Genomic DNA, 26,806 nt, shown 5'->3' with positions numbered 1-26,806 from the left:
CTCTGCCACAAAATAATGAGTTTTATTTTATTTACTGTGTTTCTTCAAAATTGGTGAGAAGGAATTTTGATAGAAAATGGGACTCCCGCTATTGGGATAGCATCGCAGCACAAGCAGTACGCATATATAACAATAGACATAGCAAGGTCGATCTCCTACATTAAGAATCACATATTTTGGACATTACAACCATAATTTCATATCTTTTAATACAAGAGCTAATGGATCTCCTTGGTTATCTAGCTTGGATTCTTGACAAAAACAGGATCCCATATACCAATGCAGGCTTAACATCCACTAAAGTCGGAATTCGTCATACTGTTTATTGGTAAGCTAATATTTTGGCCAAGTATTGATGAACCATTTATGGACATAGTTTCCGTTCCGTTTCTATCTATACTAGCAGTAGTCAGATTACTGTATCTAGAAAATGCTAGCATTGTTGGTTCAGGCAAAGGCACTTCATTTTTCAACATAGATATCGCATCTGACATGCTGGGCCGGTCATCTTCATTTTCTTCCGTGCACAGGAGACCAACATGGATGCATCTTAACAGTTGATGTTTGTTAATACGAGAAACTTCCAGTTTTGGATCCACTAGTTGTAGCCCTGCACCTTTTTGCCATAACTGCCGTGCCTGATGAATAAACAAAACTATCAGTTCATTTAGAATAACAGATGATTGAATCTTACAGCTTAAACAAGATATATGTAATGATGAACAATTGTAGTAAATCACATACATCTTTTACCAAATAATTGCCGTCAGCATTGAAATTTTTGTTACCACTTATGATTTCAAGCATTAACACTCCATAACTGTAGACATCGGTTTTCATGGAAAGGATGCCTGTTATGAGGTACTCGGGAGGCATGTAACCGCTGCACCAAAGGAAAAGGGAAAGCATTTAGCGCATATATACATGTATTAGCAACCAAAATTGACCACAGACGGATTAATGGTAAATTGTTTACTTACATTGTCCCACAAATTCCCGTAATTTTTACTGTCTCTTCATCATCTGCAAAAATTTTTGCTAAACCAAAATCAGCAATTTTGGGATTCATTTGTGCATCCAGTAGAACATTACTGGCTTTTATATCTCTATGAATTACTCTCAATCTGGAGTATTTGTGCAAGTAGACCAATCCTTGAGCAATTCCTTCAATTATGTTGAAACGCTTATTCCAATCTAGTAGCAAGTCACTGGATGAACCACAGAGATATGTAGTTAAAAACATCAGATCCACAGAGATATCATTTCTTGAAAATATAGTTAAAGTCAAGTTACTAAAGATTAAAGTCCCCCACCAAATAAATGGTTGTTTAAACTTGTGTTTGCCATGTACTCGTATATTATAAATCTTCCGCCACCATGAATGCAAAATCCTAATATCTGAATAATGTTTCTATGTTGGAGTTTCTGCATGAGTCTCAGTTCATTCTTAAACTCCTTATCTCCTTGAAGTGAAGATGATGAAAGGCTTTTCACAGCTACTTCTTGTCCGGTCACCAATTTTCCCTGAATGGATAAACCAAAGTATAGAAATGTCTCAAAAGGAAAAACAACTTGCAAAATTTTATTTATTTGATTAATAAAGGTTCCATTATCTAAACCTTAATTACCTTATAAACAGGTCCAAATCCCCCTTGTCCGATCATATTTTCCTCAGAAAAGTTGTGTGTGGCGACCTTGATAGATGCAATGCTGAACTCACCCTTCGCCAGTCCGTTTCTTGTAGTTCTTCTCGACCTCTTAAAGAATTTAAAAATTTTTGAAAACACTTGTTTAATGGCTCCCTGCACAATCAATTTTCTAGTTCCGCCACTTGCTGGATTGGATACAAAATTGGAGTTTGCATCATCGTCCCACATGCTATCAATTTCGTCAGATTTTGTTTGGCAAAATGAGGATGCCACTTCTACTTCCTGTTCCATGATGGGATTTATAACTTCATCACACCGTTGACAGGAATGCAGTTCCAATTTCAATACAGCAAATTAAATGCCACTGAATGTCCATATATAAACACACACAATATATATTTATGAAAAGAAAGCAATAAAATAGTGAAAAAATAACCATAACAAATTGTATGACCACATTCAACACCAACCATGACGGCAGAATTCTGAGATTCCACTTCTTTCCCAGTTAAAAAAGGATGCTGCATGCAATTGATAGAGAAGATGTATGAATATCAGAAGTTGAAAAGAAGATATTTGGAATTAGACACTACTAGCAGACAACGCCACACACACAAATTCCAAATAGAAATAGATTTAATGATATATTGCATTATTGCACAGCACAAGATTTCCCATTTCATAAAAAACAAAACTTAAAACTATTTCAATAACTATTTACCTTAAGCAACTCAGATGCGGATGGCCTTACAGTTGGTTCCCTACCAGTAGACAACAGTAAATATAAATCCAAATAAACAAGTAGTTGACTAGTTGGAACTTGAAAATCATTACTCTATATCATCATATACCCTAAATAAGAAATGTTCAACACAGCATATATCTAGGAGATGTATTCAAACTAAAAAAATTACAAGATCGGGCAAGAACATTAGCATTAGCATACTTTTGCAGACATTCGTGCAGAAAATCTTTTGCTGCAGGAGAAAGATGATCAGGGATTGGTGGATGAGACTTGCTTGTCCTACACAATAAAAGAAAGTAGCAACCTAAAGGAACATGCCATTAGTGCAAGAATTTTGACAGAGACCTTTCTTACATTAATTTGAAGATATCAGTACGTAGAGTGATTACCGTTTCAAACTGTTGGTTCCAAGGAGGATTTCCAGTGGCCATCTCAATCACAGTGCATCCAACGCTCCATATATCTGCAGAGCTAGCAAATCACATGTTCTCATATATCAATATATCTTACTATTTATCCCATAAATAAATTGTAATATATATATATATATACATATATATATATAAACAAATATTTTAAATGGATCCTTAAATAATTACATACAAAGAACCTTTTGTAGTTTGTATGAGTGTGTCTGTGTTTTTCTTTTCCTTATTTAATTAGGACAAGCTGGAATTCATGGTTCAAAATATATTCCTACAGAGCAGTCCTTAGCAAGATTATACCTCCAAACAAGAGTTCAGAGAACTTGCTTTGCTTTTGGCAAACTTATATTATCACTTTTTATTTTTCAAATTCACTGTTCTCAGAGGATACCTCTACTCCAATTCCTCTTTACATATTGTTACATTTCTCATTCTATCAAGAAACTCTCTCTATGTTACCCAAAGTCTAATTAACAAAATAAAACTACATCTCATGTATCATCAAATAACATGCCTGTAGCATAGCCAATGGTAAAAGGGTAATAATAGTGCCTACAAGTCATGACCAGTCCCACGAATGACTTCAGGAGCCATCCAGTATGGTGTACCCCTTGTAGGCTTTGCACCTGAAACGGCTGCCTGAAATGCACCTCACAATTAGATGGCATAATGAACACTACACATATACAAACAAAATGTAAGGCAATGTATGAACCAACTCATATCCACCTGTTTGGATGCACCAAAATCTGCTAGTTTAATGCGCCCTTTATTATCAACAAGGATATTTGCTCCCTGGAAATTTATAAGCAATACATAGTATACATGATTACACAATGAAAAGTTTAGGACAAGGGTGTCAAACACTATACATGCATTATATCACTAGCAGGTAAGGCAGAGTACCTTAATGTCCCCATGTATGATTCCTTTTTTGTGTAAATATTCTAGTGCCAGCAACAACTGCTTGGTGAATCTTTTTATTACCTGCTCAACAATTTAGATCAGAAATGAAGAACATAACCAACACAGAGAACAAGGGACTACCAGATCATGTCTGCTTTTTCAACAACTTCTGCATTCAGAACACACCTACAGATACAAAAAATTAGCCAACAAAAAGCTTACAGGTACAGAGAAAGATCCAAATTTCTCCAATAGTGCTTGTATGGATCCTCCAGGTACATATTCCAACAGCATAGTTAAGGTTTCATCCTCCCTCTCGGTTCCTAAACATCTCTAAGAAACCAAAACCAATTACAGGGTCAGAAATGTGGAACACTTCAAGACATCACTAGTTAAAACAGATGAAAGAAATTCCCACTCACAATAATTTTCGGATGCGACAGGTTTTCTAAAAGCCTCACTTCATCTTGAAGCACCTTGGTATGAGCCTACTAGCATTAAAACCACTAATTAGAAAGTCAAAAACAGCTCACAAATTATACATCAATTAGCAATTTACCATATTTGCCAAAGAAGTGATATGACAAACTGCAGAACCAAACCTTTCATGACTGAAATTTATTTAGGAAAAACCTCCAACACCAACACCTAAGCCAAATCAATTTGAAGTGACTAGTAATAAAAGAAAGAACACAACCAAAATCAATTAAACAAGGAAGAAAGAACCAAAAAGAACACTAAACTAAAACTACCAAAACACGGATTAACTAGCTAGTCAAAGAACAAAACCAAACCAACCAAAACCTTAACACCCAGGACAGCACAAAGCCACAAAGGCAATATTAAAATTGGACCTCACTAATAGCAAATAAGCTCTCCGGATTCAATTGGGAAAACCCCTCCAATACCAAAACCCAAGTCAAATCCATACAAAAGTACCAATGCAAAAAAATAAACACAAGCCAACCAAAACTTAACAAGACCCAGGTTAACAGCCAAAACAGGACAAAGCCAATAAAAAACATTGAACCTCTTTCACAGCAATAAGCTCTCCGGATTCAGTGTTCATGCCCATGTAAACACGGCCAAAGGCCCCGGAACCGATCAAATCGCCCTTCTGCCATTGAATCGAGGTTGCTTCGTCTCTGGGGATTGAAGACATTGGTAGTCAAGGTTTTGGCCAGACTGGATTTTTCGAATGCAATGATTCATTTCATCTTGAACATTTATTCTTATACTGATGAAAACTTGAACCATCCCATGTTCGGCTGGGGTCCAGTAAACCAGAAGCGCCATTCGAGGACTTTTATACTTGCTTTCACTTTGACTTGGTCTAGACTCTAGAAGAAAATGCAATCCATGAACGTGGAAATTACATTGCAGCTTCGCCTTTCTGCTTACTCTGCTGTTTTCTAACGGAAACAATTAGAAAAATGCTAAGTTTACTGAAGTGCCATGTTCTGTGGCTCATGCATATTTTCATGGATGCTGCTTTTGTAGTTCCTTCTTTCAAGGACGACGCGCTTCATGGCCTCTGAAATATGTAGTAAATTTTAAAAAAGGGAAATTTCCTTTTACCCTAATTCTAGGGAAGAAAATTCCTCTTCCAACACTCACTTTTTTTTTCTTCTCACTTATCCATAATCTATACTATTATTAAGATAAGAGAGTTTGTCAGCCAAAACAGAAAATTTTTACCAAAATATCCCTCAAATATTAAAAAACATTTGAACAGAAATATTTGAGAAAGACAAAATAGTCAATTCACAAATAAAAGAAAAACAAAAGAAATTTAACAACAAAAAAATCAAAAATAAAAAACAAAATATGTGCAGCAGTTTTCTCCACATTATGTGGAATAACTTCTCACGTAATTATCCACACCCATAGGGTGTGTTTGGAGTCTAGTAACTCTTATAATATTTGCATTATAAGTTTTCTCTAATATTCAATTAAGTTTTCTTTTTCTTTTTGGACTATTTTGCCCTCACACCTCACATAGAGAGAGAGAAGTTATAAGAGACTTCCTCAGAGGTCTCCGAATTTGGCCTAAAACCTCACAAGAAGTCATCGGATTCTGGTCGCCGGACTTCACCGAATGTCTCTAAAGAGTCATCGCAAAATCTAATAGGTCATTGGAGAGGTCGGGGAGACTTTTATTGCCCCCAGTAAAAACTAATAAAAGTTTTATTGTCCCTCAATAAAAGATGTTATTGCCCATCAATAAAAGTTTTATTGAAAAGTTTTATTGAAGGTCAATAATCAGTAGAAAATGAAGACATTCTTAATTTTTGATGTACATCAAACACTTCTTGTCAATAATTGCTCCTTTATTTTTAAAAGCAATACTCTGTATATGTTCTAAGAACAAACCTAATTAAGTCTATTTACTTATTAAGAACGCAATGGTTATTGAGATGCGGTTATAGTTCAAGAGACATAACACCTTGTTGACCATAAATTCTATGAAATCTGGTGTTTTGGTCTTCAATAACAAAAGTGGAATGTTAGCGAAACCAACCCAAACCACTATTCTGGGGAATTCGGTGTCGAAACTAGCAAATCAGTAGCTAGCCCTGATTAGACTCTGAATTACGGTAAGTTCGGCTTTGAGATTATAGTTGTCTCGGTTGGTTTTTCCGGTGTATCCTGACAGAATGCGATACCTGTAACTATTTATAAGGATGACTCTGAGACCTGTCAAAGGAAATACACACCGTCTGAGGGACAAACCAAACTAGTCGGTCTATACCTCTGATGCTTAAGTCAAATTATATATATAATTTGATAGCGTAACAGTGAGAGATAAGAAGTTATTACCCTTAATGAAGGTTGTTGAATTGACTTATATCCTCTCAATAAGGAAAGAGGTTTCCCTATTCTTCGATGTGGGACACAGTCCACTAGTTTGCAGGTTCTGGTGCACACTTTTGGAGGCATTTCCAGGCTCGGTGGTGCCTGCCATTAAGAACAAGAAGAAGAGAGAGACTTCTGATGACCTCCTTCATTAGGTTAATTAACTGCTAATAAAGACATTTACAATACTTCATCTAGTTCTTGTTGAGGGTACAACAAGCCATCATCAACAGTCAGTGAGGGTGGAGTTCCAGAGGGAATGCAAGCATCACTGTTCTCACCAGTAAATATGCACAGAGCTTCTGCATCCCACACAACTGCATCAAGATTTATATGCCACTCATTGAGTCATTTCATTCATAAACTGTAGTAGAGTGTTGAAGTTCATCTCTACTCCCCGATTATCTTACTGCGGTATCGCTTCAATATTATCGCAACACGTACACATGAATAGGTGCAGGTGCTCAGATGGATAATGTGTGGAGTACCACCCACAACCTCAATGTTTTGTCGAATTTGAATTACCTTTTAAACTGTATCAGAACACAGCGGAAACAAAAGAAGTAATTCAAGCAGAGACGCTGTGTAAAGTAATTATGCAATGGGATGTCTAACAACGTACTCCATCAACTTAGTTATAGCAACAAGTTGAGGGTGCATCGTGCATGCCATTTTAGTCACGTACGGTTAAAATTGGGCTTAAGGCGCTCCATAACAAAACACCAAAATGATTATGATTCATCCTCCAGTACAAAAAAAAATGAACAATATTGGGGACAAAAGATCACTCATATATACCCTGACAATAAGTCAATAACCAAGATCGAAGTGACACTTTCGTAAGATGAATTTGATAGTTTCGTAATTTCTTCAGGACACGTGGAAAACTTGGTTGTAATACCCAGTGAAGTTGATACGTGGAAAGAGAAAAGACGGAGACCTTTCAGTTACTAACACAAATTACTGAATACTCAAAGTAAAGATCAAACAGTAAGTGCTTTGGGAATCATGAACATTTATTTCTTTTCCAATTCATCATGAATATGAGACACTTCTATAATTTATTAGCTTCTTAATCGATATGTGTGGTTTTAAGAGCAACTCCAACGAAAGAGGAGATTCATTTGCTTGTCTTTCTCTTGTGGTGGAATTGGGTCATGCCATTCATTATATCATAAAGGAACTGCGTTACCTGCTGAGGTGATTTTTGAAAATGGAGTTAGGCAGCTGAATGAATGGCGTGCTACTATGGAAAGACGGGAGGTGAATGAGAGAGGAGTTGTGGATGAAAGGGTAGACGTGCAAGGTAGTTTACTTGTGCAAGGGCAAGATATGCATGAGTTGAACGTGCATGGCAGTGAAGGGGGTAGGTTGAATGTGCATGGAGGAGGTTTGACCTTGCATGGGAGGGGGTTGAGTGTGAATGGAGTGGGGCCGAATATGCATGGGGTGGGATTGAACTTGCATGGGAGGGGGTTGCCGGTGCATGGTAGGGGGAGTGTGAATGCTAGGGAAAGAAGGGGAGGTGGGGCCGGAGAGTATGGGTGGCAGCCTCCAAGGAGAGGTTGTTTGAAACTGAACTGTGATGGTGCAGCCTCTGATAGTGCAAATCGATATGGTGTTGGTTTTGTTGTGAGGTGCGAATTGGGGACTATCGTGGTGGCTGCTGGGCAAAGGATTGTGTATCCAGTTTCAGCTTTGGTGTCGGAGTTGCTAGCTATTAAAGGAGGATTGGAGATGGTGAAGGAAAGAGGTTTACGTGATGTGGAAGTGGAGACTGATTGTCTGGGAGCTGTACAGCTTATTAACAAACAGGAAAAATGTTTTGCGGCCGAAGGTATTATCGTGGAAGAGATCCAGACTCTGTTAAGAGACCTCCAGATCTCTGTGGTTAAGCATACGTCGCGGGACAATAATAAGGCAGCCCATGCAATTGCAAGCTTTGTAGCCCGAGAGGAAGGGCGAGTATTATGGTTAGAGGATGGGCCTTCTTGGCTCATGTCCATCACCGAGAGTGAGAGGCCTTTAACCGAGGTAGAAGAGAGGGAAATGAGTAGTGTTTGTATCCCTAGTGTGTTGGGTGATACTGAGGCTACACCGGGTCATTCCCGAATTATGTAATTCTGTTTTTAGTTAATAAAGTTTTATTAATTCTAAAAAAAAAAAGAGCAACTCCAACAGGTTCCTTATAATTTCTGTATTATAGGGAAACAAAACTCAAAGCTTTAGCCTCTTTTTCTTTTCCAACTCCAACAGATTCCTTATTTTACAGCAATCTCTAAAATCTCCATATTCTTCCTTAAATTTTTAGAGTTTGCTGTAAATATAGGGAATTTGATTTTCTCTTTCCTCACTTTCCCTAAAATAGGGATAGTTATAGGGAATCTGTTGGAGCAAAAGAGGCTTATTTTTCCCTAAAGTAGAGAAAAGTCAAAATATAGGGACTCTGTTGGAGTTGCTCTAATTACAATCAAATGGGGAGGCTAAAAGTTTTCACTTTTTTTTGTTTTTTTTGTTTGATATATCAAAGAAGGTAGGCTAACGTTTCCATGGCCTTAGAGCAACTCCAACAGGTTTCCCATATTTTGATTTTTCTCTACTTTGGGGAAAAATGAGCTTTTTTTGCTCCAACAGATTCCCTATAGCTATCCCTATTTTAGGGAAAGTGAGGAAAGAGAAAACCAAATTCCCTATATTTACAACAATCTCTAAAAATTTAAGGAAAAATATGGAGATTTTAGAGATTGCTGTAAAATAGAGAATCTATTGGAGTTGGAGAAGAAAAAGATGTTAAAATTTTGACTTTTGCTTTCCTATTATACAAAAATTATAGGGAAGCTGTTGGAGTTGCTCTTATTAAGTACATAGATGAAGAGAAAAGAATCAGATTTTAGTCCCGAAAAATGACGACTAAGAAGAACAAGAAATCTCAAGCTAAAAAGATCGATCAAGAGCAATTGCATGGCTTTGAGAAATGGATTAAGCACTACAGCAGCAACCAAACCATAGTGCTAGTCGGAGAAGGAGACTTCTCGTTTGCTCTTTGCTTAGCTAGACAATTTGGCTCTGGTAGGAACATGATTGCAACTTCTCTCGACTCCAAAGGTATTAGCTCAACAAACTGACTTTGTGTTAGCTCTATTGTAGTTTCTTTATTATCTTGTGCATACATTTCTTTTTGAAATGTTTGGTACTGAACCAAATGCATGAGAAAAATATAAATGGACGTCCAAACAGTTAATTTATTCCCCAAACTCTTCAAATAAGAGTTTTCCAGCTGATTGAAAATTGTATTTGTGCTAATTGGTAGGGGAGTTGATCAAATATTCAAAAGCTATGAGCAATTTGAGGGAGTTAGAGAGCAGAGGATGCCAAATTTTGCACGGGGTAGATGTCAACACCATGCTCCATCACCCTGAACTTATTAATAAACAGTTTGATCGAATAATTTATAACTTTCCTCATGCTGGTTACTTGAAAGGCCGCCGTCGTTCATCAGAAAAGAATAAGTCCCAAATTTTGTAAGTTCAATCGTATAGAGTACGTAATGCATACATGTTGATATTAGATCCTCGATATTTTTGAGAAAAAGTCATAGACAGTTAAAAAACTTTCAGTCAATCGACACTTTACATACATCCATATGATATCCATGTGTCCATAAGTGCGCTGTTAGTGTGTATTTTTAGTGTTTACATTTGTTGTTTCCTTTTTATTCTTTCAATACGACTTTCTTTATTTGAGTACCATAGCTGGGGCAAAAAACATTAGCATAAGATGATGTTGCTATAGTGTTTATGTGTCTGAATCAAGTCTTTTAGAGTTGGTGTGAACCATTTTCTGTACATATATATAGTATTAAATTTTTCAATAACTTATTTTGGATTTGATATCTGCACAAGAAATATAAGCTTTTATGTCGTACTTTTTTATGAAACTCTTCATCAAACCTTAATTAATGCCTAAAGTCATTCGACAATTTTCAGGTTGCATCAGAGTTTGGTGAGGGGATACTTCATGAACTCACGGGAGATGCTGACTAAAAATGGAGAAATTCATGTCACACACAAGACATCATATCCTTTTAGTGAGTGGGAAATAATGGAGTTAGCAGAGGAGGATGAGTTATTCTTGGTTAAAGAAGAAGAGTTTTACAAACTGGATTATCCGGGATATGAAAACAAGAGAGGAGATGGGATTTGCGACGAGTCATTCCCTGTTGGGAAGTCTAGCACCTTCATCTTCGCCAAGCGGTTGTACCCTAATACGAGGTTCCACCCAGGTACTTTGAGTATCAGTACATGGCCTGCTGATATAATAGATATGGCTTGCACCTATTTAGATAGCTTGGAGATGAAGAAATCCAACCGCGGCCATAAAGCCTAGGGAGTGTGTTCTCCTATTGATACTGGGTCTATGATAGATCATCTTTTGATATTTTTCCAAGCCTAGCTTACTAAAGGAACTGTGACATAATTGAGGGGAGCAACATGATTATATACTTGAGAACCTTTCGTTACTAATCTCACTTTCATTGTTATCTCAAAAGATTGTTTCCATGTTTGAACTTGGATGTATATACATAAATAGACCAGATAACATTCCAACAGCATAGTCAAGGTCTCGTCCTGCCTCTCTATACATAATTAAATGTCTCTAAGAAACCAAAACAAAGTATAGGGTCAGAGAAGTCCTCCTCAAGAGTTAAAAAAGCATTCACAACAAATTCGGATAAGTCGACGTACTTCTAAAAGCCTCTCTTCTTCTGCTACAGAATCATAAGAAAGCTTGAGAAACCTTCAAATCTATTCACAGAATAATAATACAAGGAAATAATAAAGACGCCATGAATGGCATTAGTTCTCTATGAGTTTGGTTAAAGAAAACGAATCAGAAATCAAGCTTAAAGAAAAAAGAATAAGGCTCAGTGTAGTTTTAATATGTAATCCTAACTGATTAACAGAACCATTAGGATTAGAACACGTGTCGCCATCCTGCTCTATGTATAAACTTGATGAAGTAGGAATGCTGACTTTTCTTCATACTTTGACCCTCAACACGAAATCCCACTCGCACATGGACTCGGTAGCAGAAGAAGTGAGGTTTTTTTGAGAAATCCTATCTCATCCAAACATTGTTGTGAGTGGGAATTTCGTTCGATGACTTGAATTGTTTCACTTTTAGTATGGAAATACGAATTTGAATTAGAGACAACAACATTGGATTTCATCCTCCTTTATTTTTTTTTTATTTTTTTTATTTTTTTTTGAGAATAAAGAATGTTTGGATGCAGAATGAATCCAATATTATCTCTAATTCAGAATCCTATTTCCATGCTAAAAAAGATTCTTAGACCGGATCCGTTTCCTATAATTAGTCAATGGAATACAGTCTGTGGCTCTACGATTACAATACCCTAAACTCTCCGAGTTCTTCCTACTTGAGATCCACGATGGGTTTTGCTACAGAACGCGAAAAATTGGTCTACACTGCTAAGCTGGCTCAGGAGGCAGAGCGATACGATGAGATGGTGGATGCAATGAAGATGGTTGCAAATCTTGATGTTGAATTGACCCTTGAAGAGAGAAGCTACCTCTCTTTTGGGTACAAGAATGTTGTTGATGCTCGGAGATCATCATGGAGGATCTTATCATCAACAGAGCAGACGGAGGTGGCGAAAGGAAATAATATTCACATGAAGCATCTAAAGAAATATAGACAGAGAGTTGAATCAGAGATATCAATTATTTGTAGAGATATCATCTCAGTGCTTGATAGTCATCTCATCCCTTCGACTTCAGATGGTGAATCAACTGTGCATTATCATAAGATGAAAGGAGACTTTTATAGGTATCTCGCAGAAATCAAGGCCGGTGATGAGAAAGAGGAGGCTATTAAACAGTCGAAGAAAGCATATTACAAGGCCCTCACTGTTGCAGAAGCTGAGTTGCCTCCTACAAATCCCACCCGTTTGGGTGCGGCTTTGCACTTGTCAATCTTATATCATGAGTTCCTGAATAATCCGGAGACGGCCTGCCTTCTTACAAAGATAGCTTTTGAGGAAGGCACTGCTGAGATTAACACACTGAACAATGAACCATACAAGAATACCCTCATGGCCTTGAAACTTTTAAGGGAAAAATACAGCTTGTGGACTTCCCAACTGCCACATTAATGTGCACTAGTTATTTCAGGAGTTCTCATGCAAATGTAAGTTTTAGAGGAATAGTGGTGCTTTTAATTTAGATTAGACCCTTCCGGTCTCCTTCCTCCCTCTACGACTTCTTCTAGGGATATAATTTTAATTGATTATTATTTGTGTCTTGGTGTGAATTGCAAACAATTATATTTACATTGCATCTCTGAAGTTGCGCCTACGGTGTGCTTGTTGTGGTGTGTATCTAGCTACCTTCAACAATTTCCCGAGTGATGAACTCTGTCAAGTCTCAAGTGGTTACATAAATGAAACAAAAATAAAAAAGCTTCACTTCTTTACTTCTTCTTAAAGAGCCTTGGTGCGAGCCTGCTATATTAATTAGCAAGACAATACCATATTTGCCTAAAGAATCAACATTTTTTTTTTGTAACTATAAACGTCAATAACAATTACAATTGAAATGTAGAATATATGACTAGTCCCTAAATCAAACTCATGACACTATAGTTTAAATAGCTTTGTGACCTATATTAACTAGGAAAAACTTTCACCAAAGCCAATAGAAGTGGGATCTAGTAAGACATTTCTGGTTGTGAAGTCTAGCTAGCACATACATATTTGCCAAGCGTTTTCACCCTAAAGCCAGGTTCCACCCAGGTGCTTTGAGTATTAGTACATGGTTGTAGATATAGCTTGCACTTATCTGTTAGGTAGTTTCGATATGAAGAAATCCAATCACGGCCACAAAGCTTAGGGAGTATGATCTACTATACTGGACCGGCACAACTGATATAGATACTGCGTTTATGATCTTTTGGATTTCTCCTAGCTAGCCTGGCCTACTACTGGAACTGTGAGATAATTGAGGAACATGGTTATAAAGTTGAGAAACTTTATTTGGTTAGGAATCTCATTTCAGTTTTTGGTTTTTTCTCAAAAGATCGTCTCCATGGATTGATGTAAAAATTGACCAGATTTACCATCTCTCTTCCTCTAGTTTGGCAGGCATGTATGCCGCCAGCTAGCCTCCCTATTTTGGCCTCATTTGGTTGATTGATTGATATGATACCGGTTGAATGTACGAGATGCGCGCGCTAATAGTTACCAAGTAAAATCGAGTTTATATGTAGGGTTTACCATGTTAAGCATTAGTGTCGAACGCATTTACAACCGAGCTTCTCCATATATAGAAGATTGTGTCCTACATTTGGTAATGCAGGCCTTGCTTCTTCTCCACATTTCTGTTGGCTGGTAATAGCCTTAGATCGGGCATCATTAAAATAATAATTCCTATTTGATTTAGTCTAGCGTGACATGATTTTCAACCGTATCTTAGTTTTAAGGCCTCAATTGGTTCACGGAAAGAAAATCAATTTTTTCTTTCCTATGTTTGGTAAAGAAGGGAAAACATTCAGAAAAATGTCATTTGATTTCCCTTCTAGTGTCTGGTTGGTGCAGGAAAGAAAAGCAAAAATATATCAATGTTTCAATAAGATATCCTTGTATTTTAAAATAAAAATAACATCATGGAAATTCAAAAGTATACCAATTTTGGCAATAGCACATTTGATGAACAGGGATATTGTAATCCAAAGTTTTAATAATAAATGCTGGGAAAGAAGAAATGAAAATCAATCCCATGGAGTCTGAAATGAATAATCTTCCCCCTATTTTTCTCTCTGTCAGGAAAAGTTTTTGTGCCTACTAAACAAAGAAAATGAATGACTTTCCTTTCCTGATTCCTCAGATCCGTAAACCAAACATGGCCTAAGTCTCATCATGTTCGACACAACTGATTTAGTAGCTAATGCTACACTAAATATTGAAAATGGAGAGGTTGAAACTTTGTCTAAATGGTAAATTTAACACCCATAATAGATTTCTGAATAGTAATTTTTAAAAAAAAAAAATTGTGAATGTCCATCTCCATATATTTATGTCTGATAACACCAAGTCACCAAATTTACCATTTATATTGTTTGGTAATAAATAAGATCCTAAATTTCATTTGAATTTTCAAAATGTGTCATTTTCAAAACACTTATACTTCAATTTAATTAAAAAATTTTGACTTTTAAGACCACAGTTCACCTTTAAAAATCATTCTCCACTCAATATTTTAAAGAAATTTTTAGATAAGGCAAACATGTCGTGTCCACCGAATCATTTTTTTCTCTTTTGTAAATGTACTCTAAAATTACTCATAACTAATTAAACTGAAATATCCAAAACACCCCACGTATAAACACTAATTTACCCCATTCCACACTGAAATGTCATCAGCATCCCAAGTTCAAGTTCCCAAGCATCATGTATGCACACGACCTCCTTCACAGTTTCATAGTGGAATTTGACATGACACCCGTGTGTCAGTGCGCTTACTTTTTTAAATGAAACGGTGACACTACATGGACATGAGTATATGGCAAAGCAGTGCAGTAGGCTACTATACTAGTAGAGAGTAGAGACTAGAAGCGTAAAGTGTTCGATCAGTCTCTGGTCCCGAAAAGAAAAGGATGGACTTGAGTTCTGATGAGTTTCTCTCTTGCCTTCTAATGGAAGTCCTTGGGTTTGAGAAGCGTATCAAGCACTACACCAACTATCAAAGAATACTCTTGGTCGGAGAAGGAGACTTCTCCTTTGCCGTTTCCTTAGCCAGAGCTTTCGGCTCTTCCAGAAACATGGTAGCCACTTCTCTCGACGACAGAGGTAAAACCTTGTTTCTGAAACGACCCAGTTTTGAATCTTAATTCAAGAAACCAATTTCATGCTTTGTACACTAATTTGGTTCTGAAATTTATGGTCTGGTGATGACCCCAAATGAGATAGCTGATAGATGGGACTAAAGATTTGGTCTTTCTGTTCAAACTAGAGGGTTTCTGGTTTCAACCTTTTCATTGATTGTTAGATGGGACTAAAGATTCGATCTTCTTGGTTAAACTAGAGGGTTTCTGATTGAGATTCTTTGGTATGTTAATTGTAGAGTCATTGATGAGGAAGTATTCAAAGGCTATGAGCAATGTGATGGAATTGGAGAACAGGGGATGCGTAGTACTTCATGAAGTGGATGTGCACAGAATGAGTCAACACCCTTTTCTGAGTAGTATTCGGTATGATCGAATAATCTACAATTTTCCTCATGCCGGCTACCTGCGTGGTCAATTATCATCCGAGTACAATCTGTTTCAAATTTGGTGAGTTCATAGTTAGAACAAATCCCATGTGTGCAGTTATTTTAGGGGTCATGGTACATTTTATGTGTTGATTGAGGTTGAATTTTTTTTTTTTTTGGGGAAAGGGTTTAATGGTTATGGACTTGGGGTTTATATGTGATAGTTTTGTAGTGGATCATGTATATTGTGCGTTGACTGTGTAGATCTGACACAGAGTATATTTTAGGGGCAGAAGGGTTTTTTCAAATTTGGCAAGTTCAAACAAAAGCCATATATGCAGTGTTTTATGACGATTATGATAGATTTTATGTGTTGATTGATGCTTTAGCTTGTTTTGGGAGAAAGGGTTTAATGGGTAGGGAAACATATTAGATTTGAGAATTGAAGTTGATGCTTGGCTGTTGGGTTGTAACGCACTACATTAGCGGAGCAATGAAACAAGGTAGTTGGATTGTGGATTAAAATTCATGAATTTTCAGGTTCCATCAGGATTTGGTGAGGGGATTCTTCAAGAATGCGCGTGAAATGCTTACCGAAATAGGAGAAATTCATGTGACACACAAGACAACATATCCTTTCAGTCGATGGGAAATAGTGAAGTTAGCCGGAGAGGTTGGGTTGTATCTGCTTCAGGAAGAAAAGTTCTCAAAATGGGATTATCCAGGTTATGAAAATAAGAGAGGAGCTGGGTTATGTGATCAAACTTTTCCTGTTGGAGAATGTAGCACCTTCAAATTTGCCAAGCATTCTACCCCTGCAAGTTACTACATTGACTTGGTTCGGGCTTACGGTCAGGATTCTCGAAATAACGGTCCTTACATGCACCACTGTAAGCTACGAACTTTGATGATTATGTTTTCGTCTAAATTTTCTATTGATTTTACTTCAACGAGTTTGCATGTGAATTATGTGAGCCTAAATCTTTTTCAGGGTTAATACACCCAATGGGCTAATTGACCAAGCAATTCCTTCCAGATGAAAAACTGTACTCTGTTTTCAAGTTTGCTTCCCCAATTTTTTCATTTTTCTGAAGTATAATTTTGTTTGCCACTACTGATCATGATATATCATTATGCATTCATTCGACATGTATTGCTAATACATTATGTTCGGAATACAGTTTACCATTTCTATTGTATTTTGTGGCAAATTCATGATACACAAACTGACGACATATCATTATGGTCACTTGTCAAAATAATTGAAATGTGTGTAATTTTGAATGTTGGCATTGGATATAATGAGGAAGTGGTTGTGGCTGTTAGTTTGAGTAGTTGAACGCTTGGAATTTCTCATGCATGTTGTTTGAATTGTTGATTAGAAAGACATGAGAAATAACCGGGAATGTGAACATTTGTATCTTCATCGTGAATTTGAATCAAGGAAATTTAACAAATTCTTGTTTTTCTTGCAGGCCATTCTTTTATATAAAGTGATCTTAATTGCTAGTGTAGTATGGACCAGTACCTCTTTTGACAAGAATTTAAGCCGATGGTTTTGAAGAGATGGTCTCATCCTTAGATCATGAACTTTGCAGTATGTATCTAGGCATCTAGTTTGCACTGATCTTTGTAGGATGAGCTCTCTTTTTGTGTCAACTGTCGGATGTTGCAACCTGTAAATTTAATATCCAAATGTAGAGTTTTCCATCATCAGCGTCACCACATTCTTAGCTTCTGTTGGTTAGATTGATAGTATTGCAGTGCTTGCTATATAGTTACCGTAACCCTCGATTAATTTACTGCTTTTTCTATCATATGTCGGTAGAGTTTGCTTTCGTTGATGCTAGAAACAACTCAATTGTACATCTTGCTTCATGAATACATAAAGACTACCCAAGCTTTAGCTTCTTAAGTTCCTTTCTAAGATCAATGTTGCAAGAGCACCAGACAAAACATTTCATTTATTCTTTCGAAATTTTATACAGACGATAACAATGCAGCTTAGAGCTCATGACAACCAATTCTCGAGTACATCTAGTACTTAGCAAATTTGAAGGTGCTAGACATTCCAACTCTAAAGCTTTCATCGCAGTTCCCAGATCCTCTTTTATTTACATAACCTGGATATTGCCATGGGTAGAATGTTTCTTCTTCAACCAGATATAACCCAGCCTCCTTTGCCAAATTCACTATTTCCCACTCTGTAAAAGGAAATTTTGTCTCGTGTGTCACATGAATTTGTCCACGGCTACACAGTAGAAAAGAATACTTCAATTCAGGGTTAATTCAATAATTCTATTCATCCCACAATGAGGGTATATATACAAGTACAAAGGAGTAGTCTAACTCTAATAGGAAACAATCTTTCCATAATTACAGGATATCCTAATTAAATAAAATCCTAATTACATACAGATTTACAGCGATTCTACACTCCCCCTCAAGTTGGTGCATAGATGTCTATCATGCCCAACTTGTCAACTGAGCTGTCAAATACCTTCCTGGACACTCCTTTAGTAAGAACATCAGCTAATTGCTCCTCTGAGTTTACAAATGGAAAGCGAATAACCTTTCTGTCAAGATTTTCTTTAATAAAATGACGGTCAACCTCCACATGCTTTGTTCTATCATGCTGAACTGGATTATGTGCAATGTCACGCCCCGAATTTTGAATGATAAATTCAAAATTGAAACATGAATAATAACAACTACAAATAACGTCCTGAATTTTTTTCTCATAAACAACCATACTTCACACCACTCAATATTACAATAAACCAAATCCTCAAGTTATTTATTACAGCACACTCTCACTAAATCAAATTGTGAGGCTCAAATGAGCTTAACTCACCTCACTATTACAATTGTTGTAAAACTATAACAAATGCTCTAACCGCACGATCACCGCCCTGATTCTCCTGTCCTGTAAGATTACCCGCTACACAATTTGAATAGTGTACCGGGATTGCAACAACACAAACCCGGTAAGCTTTTGACAACACGTATGAGTAAACAAGGAATTACACGATTTTAAAGTAACAATTCAATTTAAGTATCTCTTAGCATAATAATTGAAGTGCACAACGTCACTTCAAGCATCAATCAACTCACGTCTCATCATGACTACTCAAAAACAAACAACTGCTTACTCAATATATACTCACAGGCTTATGATTAATTATATTAATCATCCCATGCAGTATATTATACTCACGTCTCAACATGGCTACTCAAAAACAACAACTGTTTACTCAATATATACTCACAGGCTTATGATTTATTTATATAAATCATCCCATGCAGTATATTATACTCACGGCTTATGATTAATTATATTAATCACCCCATGCAGTATATCATACCCAAGGGCATATGATAACTCGTTTATCCCCCAAGCAGTATGATGGCAGACAGACTAGAGCTCTAACTGTATCGTAATGTGTCACCTGGGCCAAGGTTCACCTTACGAATGACTGCTTCAATCATCAATGTGATGAGAATACTCAACTCTATAAATCAATTATTCCACATAACTCAATCATCAACTTTACTCAATTACTCTTTATCAAAATCAACTCAATAATATACAATGATTTATATTCTTGAAAGAATAAAGCTCGGAATTGTAAATAAATCACATCAATTCCACACTTTCCCAAATGTCACACCATCCAATATATATTTCACGTAAATATATATATACGTAGTCACTCTCACAGGAATGACCACTAATACCAACTATAGTTCAAATGCATTTAAAAATCGATAAATTCATTTTTCTACTTTTAAATACATTTTACTTACCTATGGACCGTAGTCGATCAAGTCCATATAATTTAAAACAAATATTGATTTTCTTAAAACAGTTTTCACAAAATCACTTTAGAATTCAATCACTGAATTTCGGTTCGTAAATGAACCATGTGCGATTTTACTCACCTCGATATTCCCGCTGCGTCTTCAAATCAACACAATACACACCGAATCCGCTCACCCAAGGGAGACCGTCAATCACCTAATCAAACATGACCTTAACTTAGCCAATAACTCAAAAACATACTCAAACGACAATCCAACGGTCGGATCGAAATTAAATGATGATCCAACGGTCGGATCCTCACAGATCGCCTTTAGGATCATCCTCCAAAAATCATTACGAAGATCCAACGGTCGGATCTTCCTGAATCGTCCTTACTAACATCTTCACAAACTTATACGAAAATCCAACGGACGGATTCTCACGAATCACCTCCCTATTCACTGTTTAGCAATTATACGAAGATCCAACGGTCGGATCTTCGCCCATGACCACACAAAGCCACTGGGACAGTCATAAGATCATCATATCAAAACTACAAGTCCATCTGACGGTCCTAACTTCACATATCACAAATCTAACGATCGAAATCGATCGAAACTTAAAAATTCATAACTTCATCATACGATATCCCAAAAATTGCGTATAATATATAAAAATGATCGTATTGAAATATAGAATCTGAAAATGTACAGAAACCATATTTTTGATCCCCGGAGGTGGCCGGAAAGGGCCGCCGGAGTTAGTGGCAGAGCCGCCGTCGACCACCACCAATGGTGTCGGGGCCGGGCTGCTCCTCTTCATCTTATCATGCTTAACAAAAAACTCTAAAGGCTTGCTATCAGAAAACATCAGGAAGAGGTCGAAAATTACCAAACTCAGTCACGGTGGCCGGAATTTTTCCAGAATCCGGCGAAAATTTGTAGAATCCGGCAAGGCTTGATTTCGACGTCAAAAATTCAATTTCAGGCTTCGATTCCTTCTAGAGAGTTGTTCAGAACTTCAAGGCGAACACAGTGGTTCAATAATCACAAAGAAAAATGGTCTGTAGCTCGAGATATACCGATTAAAAGCTTCGGTGGTCGGAAAAATTCCAGAATCCGGCGAGCTCCTAGTTCGACGTAAAAACTGCAACCTCAGGCCTCAATCCCTTCTGGAAAGTTGTTCAGATCCTCATTCTGAGTTCACTAGTCCAAGAAACACTCAAAACGACGTTCTGTAGCTCAAGATATTTGGATCTTTTGCTCCGTTTCGATCCGATCGGGGTTGAGCTCTAGCCGCCTCCAAAGATAGCGCCGCCGTGCAAGGGTGCTTCTGAGAGTTTCAGATGGTTGAAGCGAACCTGTGGATGGAGTTTGAGAAGGTTTCGTGATCGGTAACTCGAGCTACCAGGCTTGGAACCAAATCGGGGCTGGACGAACCCGGTCTCTTCGCCGTCTTTTCCGGCTGTGCCGTGACCCAAGATCGCCGCAGGTAGCTTTGCAAAGCTGAGACGAAGCCCACTGGACGTTGTCCAGCGTCGATTGATGGCCGGTGGAGGAAGGGAGAGAACGGAGAGCGTTGCTCTGTTTCTTTCTGTGTTTTCGGACGAGAGAGAGAATGAGAGAGAGTGAGAGAGCTCGTGACAGAGAAAAAGAAAAGAGAAGCAATTATGCTTGGGATGAAAGAGAGAGACCGAGACAGCCAAAAGGAAGAGTGAAAAGCTAAAGGAAGAGGTGAAATGTTCGTATTATTCCTCCAACGAGGTTCGTATTATTCTCCCAACGAGGTTCGTATTATTCCTCCAACGAGGTTATTACATGCAATCTCAATGGCAGTTGTATTATCACAATGCAAATCCATAGGCTTTTTAAGCTTGTAACCCAAGTTTTTCAAGACATTACGAATCCACAACATTTCACAGACTCCGTGTGCCATACCTCGGAACTCAGCTTCTGCACTTGATCTGGCAACAACTTTCTGCTTTTTGCTACGCCAAGTGACAAGGTTCCCTCCAACAAAAGTGAAGTACCCAGATGTAGAACGTCTGTCAGTTTTATCACCAGCCCAATCTGCATCTGTGTACCCAACAACTTCCAATTCATCTTTTTTCTGAAACAGTAACCCTTTACCTGGCGCCATCTTCAAGTACTTCAAAATACGAAAGACTACATCCATATGCTCTTCACTAGGACAATGCATAAATTGACTAACAACACTCACAGCATAAGCAATATCAGGTCTAGTATGTGAATGATAAATCAACCTTCCTACAAGACGTTGATACCTCCCTTTGTCAGTTGGAACTTGATCAGGATAAATAGCAAGTCTGTGATTCATCTCAATGGGTGTCCCCATTGGTCTGCAGTCCAGCATCCCTGTTTCAGCAAGTAAATCAAGGACATACTTCCTTTGTGAAAGCAAAATCCCCTTCTTAGACCTTGCAACTTCAATACCCAGAAAATACTTCAGTTGTCCCAGATCCTTCATTTCAAACTCCTTTGACAGATACTTTTGCAATTCATTCATCTCTTTCGGATCATCCCCTGTAACAATTATGTCATCAACATACACAATAAGAGCTGTAATCTTACCATTCTTGCGTTTGATAAACAAGGTATGGTCAGAATTGCTCTGTCTGTACCCAAAGGCTTTCATGGACTTTGAAAATCTTCCAAACCAAGCTCTTGGAGACTGCTTCAGGCCATACAAAGACTTCTTCAATTTACACACATTGCCAACGTCACTTGGGTAATTCTTAACACCTGGGGGCACATCCATGTACACTTCTTCCTCCAAATTCCCATTAAGAAACGCATTCTTCACATCAAACTGGTGCAAGGGTCAATCTTTGTTTGCTGCAAGTGAGATTAGAATCCGGACAGTATTAATCTTTGCCACAGGTGCAAAAGTCTCCTCATAATCAATCCCATAGCGTTGTGTATATCCTTTGGCAACCAACCTCGCCTTGTATCTATTAATAGTTCCATCTGCATTAAGCTTCACAGTAAATACCCAACGACACCCTACAGTCTTCTTTCCAACCGGCATAGTTACTAGCTCCCATGTTGCATTCTTTTGAAGAGCTTCCAATTCTTCATTCATCGCCTTTGTCCATTTTGGATCCGTCAATGCATCCTGCACGTTACTAGGAATAGATACAGTAGATAATTGATCAACAACAAGTGCATGTGACCCAGAAATCCTATGGGTAGACATAAAATTTGCTATAGGGTATTTAGCTTTGGCTTTGATATCTGGTTCATATTGTTTCTTAGGAATTCCCTTGGTAACCCTTTGTGATTTCCTAGGTTCGACACTTTCTAACCCAGAAGATTCATTAAAGTTTAGGGGTACCTGAGGAGGATCATTCTGACCGGGATCTTCAGTTGGTGATGCAGAAGGGGGAATATCTTGTGTGTGAGCTTCAGATACGTCTTGATTTTGATTCAAACTATCCAGAAAAGTCGTCTCTTCTGTCTCGGAATTCACAACACTCTGTTCGGCAGTTACATTTTCTGTTTCGGAATTCACAACACTCTGTTCGGCAGTCGCATTTTCTGTTTCGGAATTCACAACACTCTGTTCGGCAGTCGCATTTTCTGTTTCGGAATTCGCAACACTTCGTTCGGCAGTCGCATTGTCTATTTTGGAATTCACAATGCTCTGTTCGGCAACTGCATTTTCTGTTTCCAAATTTCTACCCTCAAATGTATCCTCCAAATTTTCCAAGTCTTCAAAGACATCAAAATCAATAATAGAACGAGGATTCCCTTCACAACCTCTCTCCCCCTGAAGGGAAGACTGAGAAGCTCCCCCTGAGTAATAAGGCTCAGATTCACGAAAAGCAATATCAAGAGAGACATGTATAGTGCCAGTAAGGGGATCATAACATCGATAACCCTTCTGGAAGTCAGCATAACCAACAAAGATACACTTACGGGCACGGGGATCAAGCTTGCTGCATTGAGGCTTGGGAATATGAACATAGGCTGTGCACCCAAACACCCGGGGCTCCAAATTAGGCATAGAAGGGATGGTCAAAAGTGTATGAAGCTTCTGATGAGGATTCTGAAACTCAATCACCCGTGAAGGAGTACGGTTGATAAGATATGCTGCTGATTTTACTGCTTCTCCCCAATAGGACCGAGGTACATTCATGCCAAATAAGGAAGCACGAACAACTTCCATCAACTGCCTGTTCTTCCGTTCTGCTAAACCATTCTGTTGAGGAGTATAAGAATTGGAGGTTTGATGACGAATCCATGTGACCGGCAAAACTCAATCATAGGGCCATTCACAAACTCTCCACCATTGTCAGACTGAAACACTCTGATGGATTGTTGATACTGAGTTGCCACCATTTTGTGAAATTCAGTAAACATTCCAAATACATCACTCTTATTCTTCAGTAATGACACCCATGTCATGCGAGTGCAATCATCAATAAACGTTACAAAATACCGAGCTCCAGAAAGAGAAGGAATTTTCGCAGGACCCGAGACATCGGAGTGAATCTTCATAAAAGGAACAGGACTTTTATTAAGACTTGGTGAATATGAAATACGGTGACTCTTGGCCATTCACAGATGTCACAGTGGAAATCCAAATCACTAACAACTGAAAACAATTGAGGTTGCAGCTTCTTAAGATAACGAAAGGATAGATGACCTAAACGGCGATGCCATAACCATACAGCTTCCTTCGCATTCTCTACCCCGTTGATCTGATTAGCTTGTCCCAAAAGATGTTTCTGTTTCTTTCTAGTCTCTGTCAGATCCAGATAGTATAATTTCCCCCTTCTAACACCATAACCAAGAATCCGTCGAGTCAGAATGTCCTGAAACACACAGAAAGACGGATAGAAGGTCACAATACATGCAAGAACTAAAATAACTTGACCAACAGACAGGAGATTATAAGCTAGTGATGGAACAACTAAGACAGATTCAAGGGTTAAGGTATCAGATAAAGCAATAGAACCTTCTCCGGTGACCGGAGTTGGAGTACCATCAGCAGTAGAGACAACGTCTTGAGGGGAACGTCTAAGGTTTTTCACAAGACTTGGGTCATTGGTCATATGGTCAGATGCACCTGTATCAATTATCCATGTACTATTAAAAGTAACCTTACCCTTCATACCTGACTGCGCTACATTAGCGGAGGCATTGTCTAGGTAAACTTCCTCTTTAGTAGCAACAGCGGCCTTGCCCAGATTCTTTTGCGGTTTCTTGGTGAAGTCCCACCAATCAGGGTAACCAATCACTTCATAACACCGCTCCTTGCTATGACCTAATTCCCCACAGATAATGCACCTTTTGTTTGCATATGGATTTGTTTTACCTAGAGGACGGTGTGGAGAAGGTCCTGAGAAGCCTGGAGGACCCTGTTTGCGTTGAGCCATAACAGAAAATTCGGTAGTCACCGAATGCCCCATAGCCTGTTTCTCTGATTGCATCATTGAGGAATTCATGATTTTTGCAGGATTGGATTTTCAAGGGTTTCAAGATGGATATGAATGTTTTTGAAAAAAAAAGGTAGAGTGATGGTGGTTTGAAATTCAAGATGGTTTGATTTCAACGGTGGTGGTACGCAGCGGTTTGTGGTGTTCTTCGGGATTCAGGATTCAAATGATGCAGCGCAAGTTCAAAGGATTGAACCTGCTTTGATACCAAGTAGAAAAGAATACTTCAATTCAGGGTTAATTCGATAATTCTATTCATCCCACAATGAGGGTATATATACAAGTACAAAGGAGTAGTCTAACTCTAATAGGAAACAATCTTTCCATAATTACAGGATATCCTAATTAAATAAAATCCTAATTACATACAGATTTACAGCGATTCTACATACACAGCATTTGACGTGCACTTATGAAGTATCCCTTGACCAAGTTCTTACGTGCACTAAAAAGCAGGATTTATTTTAGTTAGTATCATAACAAACTAAGAGTGAGAATAACATTGGTACATAGTTTAGAATTTACAGAATTTGGGATTTATCGCTTTCCGATGAAAAAGAACCTCTCAAGTAACCCGCATGAGGAAAATTATAGATTATACAATCAAACCTCCTGTAAATAAGTTGGGGGTGTTGGCTCATAGTATGCACATCAACTCCATGCAAGATTGTGCATCCCTTTTCCTCTAATTCCTTCAAGTGGCTCATAGCATTTGGGTAATTAACCCTTAATTCCTCTAGAGTTACCGTACCAAACACTTCAGGTTATTTATTTGTCAAATAACTAGTGAGCATATAACGTATTTGAATATTGAGGTATATTGGTCAATGTTTATCTATTACCTCTGGAGTTGAGTGAGGTAGCAACTATGTTGGCAGCAGAGCCAAATGCTGTGGCTAAACAAGCAGCAAAGGAAAAGTCTCCCTCACCCACCAAGAGTATCTTCTGAGAGCTGCTATAATGCACAATTCTTTTCTCTTGTGCCATGTCTTTTTTCCTCAGAATTCTTTGAACACTTCTGATTTTTTCTTTTATTTTTTTTACCGGAACTAAAACTGTTGGAGCATTTCCTCGATCAAGTAGGTTGCAACACAGGTATTTCCGGTCAGCTGCTATTTATAAGTTGGCAGTACGTAGAGATAGAATTAATATTAGTCTCGGTGTTGAATTTGAAGAGTGCCACTCTAAATCCATTAATTCAATTCCAAGTTCCAACCTATGCATTCATTTTGGTAATTGAAAGGTTTCCTAGTTTAATTTTTTTCCCGTTCTGTTTAAGTTCGTGGACATGAGCACTAAATATTACTTAATTTTGCTCTGTTGGAAAACTGTAGCTAGGTTAAAGAATATACCAGATGATATTATTATATTTTTGTTCATCCAAAAGTTACTTGTAGATTGTTTATCAAAGGAAGTTACATGTAAATTTGTAATCTTCACATTCTTGTTTTTGTTCGTCTTCATTCTTTTTGTGCTTGAAATGGTTAATCTAAAGCTGGGCTAATTTAAATTTCTTCTTAATTTTTTCACAGAACCACAATTGACCTAGCTATCGTCTTTGTACGTGACAACACTATTCGGTCCAAACATGTGATTCCCCAATTTTTTTTTCCTTTTATTTTTTTTTATGAAAGGATCTTTCATCTTATTCGAAATTGATGGGGGGTAATGAACTGAATTGCTCACATTGTGA

The 26,806-nt window shown here is 37.8% G+C and overlaps 6 protein-coding genes and 1 pseudogene across 7 annotated transcripts; 3 read left to right on the top strand and 4 right to left on the bottom strand.

Annotated features, from left to right (window-relative positions):
• Positions 1 to 127: 127 nt before the first annotated feature.
• Positions 128 to 5,108, bottom strand: LOC133728679 (mitogen-activated protein kinase kinase kinase 3-like). Of its 2 annotated transcripts, none has more exons than XM_062156109.1 (15): positions 4,756 to 5,108; positions 4,148 to 4,213; positions 3,948 to 4,058; positions 3,726 to 3,806; positions 3,549 to 3,614; positions 3,376 to 3,458; positions 2,784 to 2,865; positions 2,596 to 2,698; positions 2,371 to 2,410; positions 2,086 to 2,170; positions 1,629 to 1,931; positions 1,314 to 1,524; positions 981 to 1,208; positions 745 to 883; positions 128 to 638 (listed from the first exon to the last, which is right to left on the bottom strand). In XM_062156109.1, exons 1-9 carry the CDS (start codon positions 4,885 to 4,887, stop codon positions 2,397 to 2,399), a joined length of 738 nt encoding a protein of 245 aa, XP_062012093.1. In that variant the 5' UTR covers positions 4,888 to 5,108; the 3' UTR covers positions 128 to 638; positions 745 to 883; positions 981 to 1,208; positions 1,314 to 1,524; positions 1,629 to 1,931; positions 2,086 to 2,170; positions 2,371 to 2,396. The 2 variants fall into 2 exon arrangements, with proteins under 2 accessions (XP_062012093.1, XP_062012092.1); XM_062156108.1 differs by having other exon boundaries at positions 2,120 to 2,170.
• Positions 288 to 1,940, bottom strand: LOC133731111 (cysteine-rich receptor-like protein kinase 15). The gene is made up of 5 exons (XM_062158566.1): positions 1,629 to 1,940; positions 1,352 to 1,524; positions 981 to 1,208; positions 745 to 883; positions 288 to 638 (listed from the first exon to the last, which is right to left on the bottom strand). Exons 1-5 carry the CDS (start codon positions 1,938 to 1,940, stop codon positions 288 to 290), a joined length of 1,203 nt encoding a protein of 400 aa, XP_062014550.1.
• Positions 5,109 to 6,761: 1,653 nt separating the features above from the next.
• LOC133731897 (uncharacterized) lies at positions 6,762 to 7,373 on the bottom strand (annotated as a pseudogene).
• A 2,111-nt stretch (positions 7,374 to 9,484) lies between these two features.
• On the top strand, positions 9,485 to 11,089 carry LOC133731110 (uncharacterized protein At4g26485-like). Its single transcript, XM_062158565.1, has 3 exons — positions 9,485 to 9,686; positions 9,892 to 10,102; positions 10,568 to 11,089. Exons 1-3 carry the CDS (start codon positions 9,485 to 9,487, stop codon positions 10,965 to 10,967), a joined length of 813 nt encoding a protein of 270 aa, XP_062014549.1. The 3' UTR covers positions 10,968 to 11,089.
• A 944-nt stretch (positions 11,090 to 12,033) lies between these two features.
• On the top strand, positions 12,034 to 12,756 carry LOC133731109 (14-3-3-like protein B). The gene has a single exon (XM_062158564.1). It carries the CDS (start codon positions 12,034 to 12,036, stop codon positions 12,754 to 12,756), a length of 723 nt encoding a protein of 240 aa, XP_062014548.1.
• Positions 12,757 to 15,100: 2,344 nt separating this feature from the next.
• On the top strand, positions 15,101 to 17,575 carry LOC133732463 (uncharacterized protein At4g26485-like). Its single transcript, XM_062160017.1, has 4 exons — positions 15,101 to 15,447; positions 15,722 to 15,932; positions 16,391 to 16,740; positions 17,326 to 17,575. The coding sequence occupies exons 1-4, from the start codon at positions 15,255 to 15,257 to the stop codon at positions 17,340 to 17,342; spliced, it is 771 nt and encodes a 256-aa protein (XP_062016001.1). The 5' UTR covers positions 15,101 to 15,254; the 3' UTR covers positions 17,343 to 17,575.
• Positions 17,576 to 17,887: 312 nt separating this feature from the next.
• LOC133731108 (uncharacterized protein At4g26485-like) lies at positions 17,888 to 26,100 on the bottom strand. The gene is made up of 4 exons (XM_062158563.1): positions 25,956 to 26,100; positions 25,639 to 25,849; positions 25,502 to 25,558; positions 17,888 to 18,101 (listed from the first exon to the last, which is right to left on the bottom strand). Exons 1-4 carry the CDS (start codon positions 26,098 to 26,100, stop codon positions 17,888 to 17,890), a joined length of 627 nt encoding a protein of 208 aa, XP_062014547.1.
• Positions 26,101 to 26,806: the final 706 nt, after the last annotated feature.

Source organism: Rosa rugosa, chromosome 2 (genome assembly GCF_958449725.1).
Source record: "Rosa rugosa chromosome 2, drRosRugo1.1, whole genome shotgun sequence".
NCBI lineage: Eukaryota > Viridiplantae > Streptophyta > Magnoliopsida > Rosales > Rosaceae > Rosa > Rosa rugosa.
The sequence above is the reverse complement of the archived record's forward strand: the minus strand, read 5'-3'. Positions and strand labels throughout refer to the sequence as shown.

Excerpts from the sequence above, each read along its gene's own strand:
- LOC133731111 (XM_062158566.1), bottom strand. The coding sequence starts at position 1,940 with ATGGAACAGGAAGTAGAAGTGGCATCCTCATTTTGCCAAACAAAATCT. Across the intron at positions 1,525-1,628 it reads GATTTGGACCTGTTTATAAG|GGAAAATTGGTGACCGGACA; the intron begins GTAATTAAGGTT and ends TTATCCATTCAG. Across the intron at positions 639-744 it reads GCAATTATTTGGTAAAAGAT|GCACGGCAGTTATGGCAAAA; the intron begins GTATGTGATTTA and ends TTTATTCATCAG.
- LOC133728679 (XM_062156109.1), bottom strand. The coding sequence starts at position 4,887 with ATGTCTTCAATCCCCAGAGACGAAGCAACCTCGATTCAATGGCAGAAG. Across the intron at positions 3,615-3,725 it reads TCATACATGGGGACATTAAG|GGAGCAAATATCCTTGTTGA; the intron begins GTACTCTGCCTT and ends ATAAATTTCCAG. Across the intron at positions 3,459-3,548 it reads ATTTTGGTGCATCCAAACAG|GCAGCCGTTTCAGGTGCAAA; the intron begins GTGGATATGAGT and ends GGTGCATTTCAG.
- LOC133731110 (XM_062158565.1), top strand. The coding sequence starts at position 9,485 with ATGACGACTAAGAAGAACAAGAAATCTCAAGCTAAAAAGATCGATCAA. Across the intron at positions 9,687-9,891 it reads AACTTCTCTCGACTCCAAAG|GGGAGTTGATCAAATATTCA; the intron begins GTATTAGCTCAA and ends GCTAATTGGTAG. Across the intron at positions 10,103-10,567 it reads AAGAATAAGTCCCAAATTTT|GTTGCATCAGAGTTTGGTGA; the intron begins GTAAGTTCAATC and ends GACAATTTTCAG.
- LOC133731109 (XM_062158564.1), top strand. The coding sequence starts at position 12,034 with ATGGGTTTTGCTACAGAACGCGAAAAATTGGTCTACACTGCTAAGCTG.
- LOC133732463 (XM_062160017.1), top strand. The coding sequence starts at position 15,255 with ATGGACTTGAGTTCTGATGAGTTTCTCTCTTGCCTTCTAATGGAAGTC. Across the intron at positions 15,448-15,721 it reads CACTTCTCTCGACGACAGAG|AGTCATTGATGAGGAAGTAT; the intron begins GTAAAACCTTGT and ends TGTTAATTGTAG. Across the intron at positions 15,933-16,390 it reads TACAATCTGTTTCAAATTTG|GTTCCATCAGGATTTGGTGA; the intron begins GTGAGTTCATAG and ends ATGAATTTTCAG.
- LOC133731108 (XM_062158563.1), bottom strand. The coding sequence starts at position 26,100 with ATGGCACAAGAGAAAAGAATTGTGCATTATAGCAGCTCTCAGAAGATA. Across the intron at positions 25,850-25,955 it reads TACCTCACTCAACTCCAGAG|AGGAATTAAGGGTTAATTAC; the intron begins GTAATAGATAAA and ends CGGTAACTCTAG. Across the intron at positions 25,559-25,638 it reads AGCGATAAATCCCAAATTCT|TGCACGTAAGAACTTGGTCA; the intron begins GTAAATTCTAAA and ends CCTGCTTTTTAG.